The following is an 11,564-nucleotide window of genomic DNA, read 5'->3' on the forward strand; positions in this document are numbered from 1 at the left end:
GTTGCTAACTACTATTGATTTCTTGAGAATATATTATCGTTTAATTCGAGACTAAAAGCTCTTGACATTAATTGTTATGTAATTCTCTAAACAGAACAGATGGGTTTTATGTTTCAAAAAAAAAACAGATGGGTTTTATTGGAATTAGTGTCACTTTCTTCCTTCCGTTGATGAATGTTAAACGTCTTCGTGCGAAATGGTTATTGACTTATTGCATTAAAGACAAAGAAGTAGCTGCGGCATGAGAAACACGTGAACTGTATAAAAATGGTATTATTTATATTTGTATTATTGCATTAAGAAATGGATTTGTGAACTTTATTATACAACTCCCTTATTTATATTTCTATTATTGCATCAAGAAATGATAGGATTCAAAAAAGAAATGAGAGATGGAGAAAGGTGAAGCTATGGGGAAAAAAAGAGAGAAGAGAAGGATAGTGTTGGTTCCGCTAACACTTCATGGACATATTACTCCGATTCTGCAACTAGGCAAAGCCCTTAGCTTGAAAGGCTTCTCAATAACAGTTTTTCAGGGTCAGTTCAATCGTGTAAACACTTCTTCGCCACACTATTCTGGTTTTCAGTTCCTCGACGTAACAGGAAGCTTACCTGAGTCTGAACTTATGAGACTCTCGCCAGTCGAATTTCTGATGAAGCAAAACAAAATGAGCGAGGCAAACTTCAAAACCTGTATAGGTCAGTTGCTGGTGCAACAGGGAAATGATATTGCTTGTATCATCTACGACGAGTTCATGTCATTCTGTGGAGCTACAGCTGAGGAATACAAGCTTCCTAGTTTCATCTTCACCGCTGCAAGTGCTACACATAAAGCTTGCCAAGTTTTTTTAAGCAAACTCAATGCCAAGAAGTTCTTGATGGAGATGGAAGGTACCCTAGGTGTTATTGGTTTATATATTTTGATTGATTTATAAATCTATGCAGTATTTACAAATCTAAGTAAATTTTACATATTTTGAAATTTTCTTGGATTAGTATTTACAAATCCGGAGGTTTTCCCTCGGATTTGAGTCTTTATATTTTTAACTAAAAAATCCATACAAATCCATCTAGATCAATTATAAAATCAAATCTATTAGTAAATCCGTATGATTGAATAACACTTGATTTGAATTAGAATTTATAAATTATTAAACCAATAACACATGATTTTAATACTAATTTTAAAATCACAGAACCAATAACACTAGATTTAGTTTGTATTTTTAAATCCATTAAAATCATAGAACCAATAACCCCTACTAATATACAATCCGTGCTATTTATTTATTTATAAATATATACTATTAAAATAGAAGTCACGACTTCTTTCATGTGTGATTTTTTTATTTGGACCATCATTAGAAAATTTATTAAATTTTACGTAACTTTATTATAATATCTTTAATATCTTTATTTTTATTTGAAATACTAATAAATATCTTAAAAAATTTCTCACAAAATCTTTAAAATATCTTTTAGAATCTTTAAAGAATATATTTTCAAAATTAGTTAATTAAAAATATAATTATTACAAAGTATAATTGGAAACTAAATTTTAGTTTAGTTTTGATTGTACGTAAACAAATATTATTAATTATATAAAATACTTTTAATAATATTTTAATGATAAAACAATTTTAAATTGATTTATTTTTCAAAATTAAATTTAAGAAATATTTAAAAGATGTTTTTAAAAATAAATATTCATTTCTATTTCTAATTTAAAAATAAAAATATCTTATCTATTAAGCACATAAATTATAAATAATTTCATATGTGATTGTTTTTTTAATCTAGATCACCTGAAATTCATACCTTTAAATGTGTTTACCATGTAATACAATTAGTTTACACCTCCGTTCATAGATGAAACATCTGATCTTTATTCATATTGTATATATCTATACTATTAAAAGGGAAGGAGTCCTAAAAAATCTACTTATGAAAGATTGTTGGACCTATTCATTAAACTTAGCTATTTTTTTGGCCTCACCTTATATTTCTCTAACTATACACTAATCAATTATCTTATATTTCTCTAACTATAAAATAACCAATGCTCTTATTTAATACTCAACTTACTATAATACACCAAAGATTTATACATCAATATTATTAATTCAGAATCATTGATATATTTCACTCCTATTTTTCCTTGGAATATTACTTTTGTGCCACTAAACCTATTAAGAAAAACAGATTATTTTATAATTGATTTAATAATCATACAACCCATGATCATTTTTCTTTAACAAAAGCAGTTACTATAAAAACATTTGGATTTATTGGTAATTAAAGTCTGAACAATACCATACTTTTAATTCATATTAAATGTTTTATGACCCAAACTAACATAAAAACATGATGCAAGTAAGGTTAACAGAAAGTTAAAAACATGATACCATTCGACGGTCAAAACATATTAACTTCCAATTACGATTAGAGAAATACTTTACAGTACAACAACAAGCTTAATTATATTTCAAAATTATAGCTTTTTCTTTGAAAAACCTTCCTAGGTTATTTTTGTGATGAAAATCTTTTACAACTGGGTTTATTAGGAGAAAGGGTTTTGTATAAATATTTTCTCAGGAAATTATAGCATTTTTAGAATGTTTTTTATGTTTAAATAAAATATATTATTTATTTTTAACATTTATAGGTAACTCAACTATACTCAACTTAATAATAATTTTATTTCTAAAACTCAAAAAATTAATCTTAATATAGTCATTATAAAACCTATAAACTAGAATGTATAACATAAAAAATGTAGTTTATTCAATTTTATATCTTAGTAAAATTTATATGAGAAATTTAATCAAATTTTGAAAAATATTATCATGTTATTTTAGATTTTTACCATGTCATCTGGTATAGATTCACGAGTTAATATGGATTTTAGATTTTAAAAGATTTTAACTAATGAATTTTTATTAAATTTAAACTAGATTATATATGGTGACTACGTTTACTGGTTTGACTGTGGATACCACTTATTGGTGTTTTGGTTCCTTTTAGTGGAAAATTAGACTGAATGTTGATGACTTATTAAGATATTTTTTTTAATATTTGAAAAACATGTTTGAGTAATTTGTTTTTATTGGATAATTCAGCTTATAAATAGTATATTTAAGATATTTGGTTATTTAGAAATTACATATAATTAATATTTGTAGGTATATAATTTATATTTTAAAAATTCAGGTATCTATTTATCTTGGTTCTAGATATATATGATATGTTCGGTTATTTATAAATTTTGGTTCAAGTTTGGTTTCGTTTTTTCAATATAGTACGGGTTGATTATTCGGTTCCGAATAATATGGCCAAACTTATAAACTATCTTATATACAAATTTATATTAAAAATTATTAAATTCAAAAAATAAACCCGCGCTTTCTAAGCGCGGGTCAAAATCTAGTAAGACTTTAATCTACGATTTATAACATCTGTATATTCCTCTGAATTAAAAACCAATTTGGTTTATTATTTAAACAAGTATACTAAATTGGTTTAATTAATCACTATATATCAAGTTCTCTATTATGTAGGTTCAACTTAATTTAATTTTCACATATATTCTAAATTTAGAAATAAAAGAAAATTATGAAAATTAATATTTTTACATAATAATGTTTTCAAATTACATTTTGTTACAAAAATACAAAATTTATAGTAAAAATTTTATACGCCACACAAATATTATTCTAAAATTAGATAATATATAGCAACAAATTATATTAATTTATTGATATATTTTATTGCATAATCTAAAATATTTTTATATTAAAGAAAACGCGTGCGGTCGTGCGGGTCAAGATCTAGTCTATCAATACTATTAAAACAGAAGTACATTTTGTTATTGTTTGGAAACAAAGATAGGAGTATAAATTATAACTATTTGGAAACATGGATAACAATATAAAAATATATTATCTTTTTAGTAATTTTATCAATATAATTATATTAATCATCTTTCTATATTTCACCGAGTTTAACAATTTCATTAATTATATCACCTAAACAATACATCACATCATTAAGTATATTACCATAATAATAACAGTGTTGATTTTTATTTATTATTAAAATCAAAAACGTAAAATAACTGGGTTTGCATATGGTTAAACATTCGGTTTAGTTTGTTCTACTAAGACGGTTTTTTAGTTTCAATCGGTGAAAATTACGTAGCCAAAAACATAATTCAAAGACATATTTTTGTGATTAAAATAATAACATAAATTAAAATAATAAAAATATATAATGTTTATTGCCACTTAATTTTTCACTCTATAGAATTATTTTATTAAATAAAAATTTATTTCTAATTCACTTAATTTAGCCAATCACATAAATGGTAATGTTTATTAGTTTACAAAATCAGTTAGTCATGAACATTGACTATCCATTTAGGTACGAGTTATTCTTTTCGTGTATCATTTTTTTTTTTTGAAATTACGCACCATTTGAATATTATAAATTTATGTGTGAGTTTAAATTGGGTCCTTCTGGGTTTGAATGAGTTCGGTTCTGATATATAAGAACCTAAAAATATCTAAATAAACAAATGTATCTGAAACGTGTTCAGATATTTGTACCAAAAATAACCATATTATCCGATTCAGTCCAGGTGTTTTGAATACAATTAGTTATATTACGATCCATCTAAAATATATAACACTAATTATGAAAAAAATATCAAATAATAAAAATGTAAGAAGTGCGCAGATTAATCTCTAGTTTGCATTATTACTCAACACATGTGCTTTTTTTTTGAATGAATGTTAAATTTGTATTTATCAAAAAAAGCTTTTTTACATTTTTTTTTTTTTACCATGTAGATCCTGGAGTGCAAGACACAGTGGTGGAGGCATTGCATCCTATAAGATACAAAGACCTTCCGACATCAGGATTTGGGCCTCTAGAATCATTTTTGGAGAGCTGTAGGGTAGTCAACAAAAGAACAGGTTCTGGCATTATCCTCAACACGGCAAGCTGTCTAGAAAGCTCTTCTCTGTCATGGATGCAAAGAGAACTTGGAATTCCAATGTACGCACTAGGCCCTCTTCATGCTTTAGCTAAAGCAGTGAAATCTAGTTTACTGGAAGAGGACAGGGGCTGCCTTGAATGGCTGAACAAGCAGAAGCCGAGGTCGGTGATATACATAAGCCTGGGAAGCTTGGGTAGCATGGAAATTAAGGATGTTTTGGAGATGGCTTCAGGATTGTATAATAGCAACCAACCTTTCTTATGGGTCATCCGGCCGGGCTCTATCGTAGGCTCCGAGATAGAGTCATTGCCAGAGGAAGTCAATAAAAAAGTCTCAGAGAGAGGATACATTGTGGAATGGGCACCACAGAATGAAGTACTTGGTCATCCTGCAGTAGGAGGTTTCTGGAGCCACTGTGGATGGAACTCAATACTTGAGAGCATTGAGGAAGGAGTTCCATTTATTTGCAGGCCTTTTCAAGGCGAACAGAAGTTAAACGCAATGTATTTAGAAAGCGTTTGGAGGATAGGGATTCAGCTAGGAGGAGAAGTGGAAAGAGGAAAGGTTGAGAGAGCTGTGAAGAGGTTGATTGTGGATAAAGAAGGTGCAAACATGAGGAGAAGAGCCCTTGATTTAAAAGAGATGATCAAAACCTCATGTATAATTAGAGATCACTAAAACGTCTATTTTGAGCTAGATATACACAAAAATTCAGTTTCAACAAAAGCGATAATAAACAGAAATGTAATATTTATCATGCTTTATGAAAGACATATATCATTACCCCAGAACAAGCCCACAAGTCACAACCATTCGTGTTTAGTTGTTATTTTTTTTTTTTTGTCAACAAACGGCTATTCTATTACTCAAACATGAGGTGGTCTGGGTAGCCAGACCGGAATAGAACAACCAATAAAACAAAGAGATCTATGAAAAGATCGAGCATTCCTAGCTAAAGAATCAGCAATTTCATTCTGTGTTCTTGGCATGTAGGTGATCTTGAAGTCCGAATAACACATGAGGATGATTTGAATGGCTTCCAGCTCCGTTGAAAACTTTGGCCAGGCTTGGGGTTCCTTTATCATAGCTATCAGGTCCTTGCAATCTGTACCAAAGTGTTGGCAGTTTGAATGTTGAAGCATGCTTTTCAATGCCCATTTAAGATCACTATTTAAGATGATATTATTATGGAAGTATTATTTATAAAATTATACTTATGAAGAGACCAATTATAGGAAAAAATCTTAAGATAGTCAATATGGAATCTCGTCATCCATTCATAGATGGTATTCTTTACGTAATTGTTATAGAATCACACAATCAAAGCTTTAATAAGAAGTCATTCTCTTATTAATCAAACTCACAACTCACAAATCACAATATCAAAAGTCACACATATGCATCTCAATATGCATCAGTATATATATGACTATATTGTTCCTAATCTCAATAGGATAAACACAAAACAATATTTCCTAATCCTAATAGATATTCAAATCTTGATGGGATTAGGATAGCTTCTTCTTCAAGCTATCTTCAAGCTGACACCAACATTCTCCCTCCTAAGCTTGAACTCACTCTTGCACACGTCATGAACACCAACAAGGATCCTCATTTCGACAAACTTAGTTCTACCAAGAGACTTGGTAAGTATATCAGCTCGTTGCTCAGTTCCTGGAACATGTTCGACTTCTACTTGATCATTCTCAACGCATTCTCTTATGAAGTGGAATCTTCTGTGTATATGTTTGCTTCGCCCATGAAACACCGGGTTTCTTGTCAAGGCAATTGCAGATTTATTATCAACCCTTATTGTCACCCGTTTGCAGTCTTCGCCGACAACTTCACTAAACAACTCTTGAAGCCAAATTGCTTGCTTCGCAGCTTCCGTAGCAGCCATAAACTCAGCTTCACATGAAGATAATGCAACAATTTCTTGTTTCTGCGAGCACCAGGTTATAGGGCTTTCACCAAGATAGAACACATGACCAGTGGTGCTCTTCCCATCATCGGCATCGACGTTGTGTGAGGCATCACTATAGCCTATCACATTCAAGTCCGTGCTTCGTTTAAACCGGAGTCCTAGGGAGCAGGTTCCACGTAAGTACCTTAAAACCTGTTTCAGAGCCGCGGCATGAGACTCCTTGGGTTCCGCCATGTACCTGCTGAGAACTCCTACTGAATAAGACAGGTCAGGACGCGTATGAAGCAGATATCGTAAGCATCCAATGTTCCTTCTATAACTCTTCTCATCGACAGTCTTCTCCTTAGATGACTTGGACAAGTTCACATTTATATCCATCGGTATGTGAGTCATATTACATGAACTCATGTTTGTTTCCTCAAGAATTTTCATCGCATACTTCTCTTGACTCAACACAATGTATCCTTCATGTTGCTGTACTTCTATTCCCAAGTAGTATGTCAATATTCCAAGGTCACTCATCTCAAAGTTCTTTGACATCTCTTTCTTAAACTCTAATATCATAGCAAGTGATGATCCAGTGACCAACAAATCGTCAACATACACCACAACTATCAACAAACCTCGCTTTGCTTCTTTCCTGTACAGAGAAGACTCCTTTGAGCACTTAAGGAAGCTCAAACCACAGAGAATCTGATTTAGTTTAGCATTCCAAGCTCTTGGTGCTTGCTTTAGACCATAAAGTGCTTTCTTTAACTTATACACCATCTTCTCTTTCCCTGCGACAATAAATCCTTCGGGTTGTGTGACAAATACTTCTTCTTTTAACTCTCCATGAAGGAAGGCCGTTTTTACATCAAGGTGATGAACTTCCCAATTCTTTGAAGCCGCAAGTGCAATGACTAATCGTATAGTCTCAATTCGTGCTACTGGTGCGAACACTTCATCATAGTCTATGCCATGCCTCTGAACATACCCTTTAGCGACCAATCGTGCTTTGTATTTGATAACACTCCCATCAGCATTACGTTTTATCTTAAAAACCCACTTAAGACCTATAGGTTTTACACCAGTAGGCAATTCAACCAGGTCCCATGTATGGTTCTTCTCGATAGAAACTATTTCTTCCTTACAAGCATTGATCCAGACATCTAGTTCCTTAGCTTCTGTAAAATCCCAAGGCTCCTCATTGATTACCATTAGCAGTTGCTCACACTCTGCTTCAGCAAGTAGTATATAATCATCAAGATATGTTGGTTTTGAAGTTTCTCGTGTTGATCTTCGCAACTGTGGTTGTACATCTCCATCATCGTTTTCTTCATCACTTATATCAGCACGAGCTTCATCACTAGCAGTCGAGGTCTCATTCGTAGTTTCACTAGCTGCGATCGGGTCATCATTCGATTCCTTTATCATCACAGAGAACCCTTCTGTCTCGTCGTTTTCTTTCTTATCCCAGCTCCATTCTTTCTCTTCCAAGAAACATACGTCCCGACTCACTACTATACGTTTGCTTGTGGTATCAAGGAGGCGATAAGCCTTTGTTCCAGGCTCGGTTCCGAGGTGTACTAGCGCTCTTGACCTATCATCAAGCTTCTTCCTCCCTGCAGAATCAGTTTTCGTGTAGCACACGCATCCGAACACTCTGAGATGGCTGAAGGCTTTCGCATTCTTAGAACTTTGTATGGTGTTTTTCCGTCCAAAGATCTCGTTGCTACTCAGTTAATTAAGTAGGTGGCATGTCTTACAGCTTCTCCCCATAGATAGTTTGGTAGATTCATGTGTTTCAAGATACTTCTCGTCATCTCCAAAAGAGTTCGGTTTCGCCTTTCAACCACTCCATTCTGTTGAGGTGAGTAGGGTGCTGTTAAGTGTCTGTTGATGCCGTGTTTATCGCAGTAAGTTTGAAACTCATGTGAACTCTCCACCTCTATCCGTTCTGAAAGTTTTGATCTCTGTCTGAGTTTCTTGTGTAGCAATCATCCTGAAACTTTTAAATTTTTCAAACGATTCACTTTTCTCCTTTAGTAACACTGTCCACATATAGCGAGAGTAATCATCGATAAGGACAAACACATAACGTTTCTTAGCCGGAGTAGACGGTGTGATAGGTCCACATAAGTCACCATGGACGAGTTCAAGTGGTTTTGAAGCTCAATATGTCGTTGATTGTGGAAAAGATGCTCGAGCATGCTTCCCGCGTAGACATGTCGTACATGTCTCCTTGTCAATGTTAAGCTTGGGAATGCCTAAGACCAGTTCTTTGTTGATCATTAGCTTCATCGACTCTGTGTTGATGTGTCCAAGGCGTGCGTGCCACTTAGACGAGTCACTAGACATTACTTGCAGGCAACGGATTTGATCAGCTTGTAGGGTTACTTTATAGAGACGGTTGCTTGATCTAGTGGTTTTTACCATTAGTTCTCCTGATCGATCGAACAACAGAAGAGTATTATCATGCATACGAACTTCACAGCCAGCCTCAGTCGCTTGTCCCAAACTCACGATATTACTCCTAAGGTTCGGTATGTAATATACGTTGTTAAGCACTTTCTTCTCTCCTCCTTTGAAAGTAAAACGTATGGAACCTCTTCCTACTATGTCGATGCGCGAGTCATCTCCAAATCTCACTTGACCAGTAATGCTTTCATCAAGATCTTGGAAGAATAGTCTGTTCCCGCTCATGTGATTGCTCGCGCCATTGTCGAGATACCATGTATTCTCCAAGTTAGTCTCAAAATTCTTTGGATTTACCTTCCTTTCATTTAGATATACTACTTCATTCATCATCAGTTCATCAGCCTCATGTGTATCATCTTCCTTCTTCTCACAGGTTTCTTGGAGTTTCAATTCCTTCTCCGGACAATCAGATGCATAATGACCAAGCTTATCGCACTTAAAACATGTAATGTGAGAGATATCTCTGTTCTGTCCCTGTCCTTGTCTATACGCCTCTCTCTGGCGCTCAAAGTTACTGGAGCGGCCGCGACCTCGTCCTCTCCATGATGATCTTCCGCCACGTCCTCTACCGCGATTATTACCATAGTTGTTGCTGTAACCTTCTTGGTTTGATCCCGAGTTAGCAGCATACATTAACTTTTCTTGATCATCAGATTTTTCTTCTTCCTCTGCACTCACTCTTTCTTCGTATGCCTTTAATCTGCCCACTATGTCTTCGAAACTTGTTGTATTCAAGTCAAGAACTTGCTCGAGAGAAGCAACAATTTGAATATACTTATTTCTTGGCAAGCTTTTAAGGAATTTTTTCACAAGCTTAGGCTCTTCTAGTATCTCTCCCAATGATGCAGATTTCGACGATATCTAAGATAACTTTCCAGAAAACATGTCAATTGTATCTTCATCTCTCATCTTCAATCTATCAAATTCAGCCATAAGAGTTTGTAGTCTAGCCTCTCTTACTCGTTCAGCTCCAACGTTTCTTGATTTTATTGCATCCCATACTTCTTTTGCTGTATCAATCTCCCCAACTTGCAAGATTAAAGCTTCCGGTATAGACTGGAACAAGTATGCGATTGCTTTATTATTTTTCTTTTCATCCTTAGTTCCAGGGTCTATTGTTTCCCAGACCTCACTAACTTTAAGAGCTACCTTCATCCTCATGGCCCATACTGTGTAGTTAGAGGAGGTTAGCATTGGGAATTTGATGGAGGCAGGGCCGGTATCTTTGTTGTTCTCTCCGGGTATGTCCTTCACGTCTTCCATGGTTGTCGCTGTCTTAGTAATGCAGTCAGATGATTCAATCAGATGGTTTTTATATAAGGCTCTGATACCAAATATAGAATCACACAATCAAAGCTTTAATAAGAAGTCCGTCTCTTATTAATCAAACTCACAACTCACAAATCACAATATCAAAAGTCACACATATGCATCTCAATATGCATCAGTATATATATGACTATATTGTTCCTAATCTCAATAGGATAAACACAAAACAATATTTCCTAATCCTAATAGATATTCAAATCTTGATGGGATTAGGATAGCTTCTTCTTCAAGCTATCTTCAAGCTGACACCAACATTTGTTACTCTAGACGGTGAGGGTGACAATTTTAGTTTAACGAGTTTAAAATAGGTGAATCGATTAAAAAATATTTAGTAAATGTGATTTTACTTACAGTCAGTGAGGAACATATTAACCCATATATATGTATATATATAACATAATATATTAAAAATATATATTTTTCAAAAAAATTCTTCGGTTTACGGTGCTGGTTGGATTTGATATTGGTTTTGGGATATATACTTTAAGAACTGTTTGAATATATACCCCAGGTCTAATAGAGTATGATACTTTTATTTTCAAGTCGATTCCGAGTCGGGTTTTTTGGATACAAAATATTCTTGATTAGTTATGTTAGGTAACTAATAAGAAAATATAATATGTTACAAACTTTAGGATAAAGTGAAAATAATTTATGATATGCATATGACACAAGTGTATAGTCATGCAACTTGACATATTTAATATAGTTACCAAAATGATATTAAATTAATATTAAACACAAATATGATTACAAAAAATAACATAAATATAAATATTAAATTTCACAAAGAAAAACATAAACAAAAAATATATCCGCCCTTTCAAGAGCGGGTCAGAATCTAGTCTATATTAT

At 33.1% G+C, this 11,564-nt stretch overlaps 1 protein-coding gene across 1 annotated transcript; it reads left to right on the plus strand.

Moving 5' to 3' along the window:
- Positions 1 to 266: 266 nt before the first annotated feature.
- On the plus strand, positions 267 to 5,674 carry LOC106347548 (UDP-glycosyltransferase 76E4-like). Its single transcript, XM_013787115.3, has 2 exons — positions 267 to 891; positions 4,848 to 5,674. Exons 1-2 carry the CDS (start codon positions 393 to 395, stop codon positions 5,672 to 5,674), a joined length of 1,326 nt encoding a protein of 441 aa, XP_013642569.2. The 5' UTR covers positions 267 to 392.
- The last annotated feature ends 5,890 nt before the right edge of the window (positions 5,675 to 11,564 follow it).

This window comes from Brassica napus, chromosome A6 (assembly GCF_020379485.1).
Source record: "Brassica napus cultivar Da-Ae chromosome A6, Da-Ae, whole genome shotgun sequence".
Taxonomy (NCBI): Eukaryota; Viridiplantae; Streptophyta; class Magnoliopsida; order Brassicales; family Brassicaceae; genus Brassica; species Brassica napus.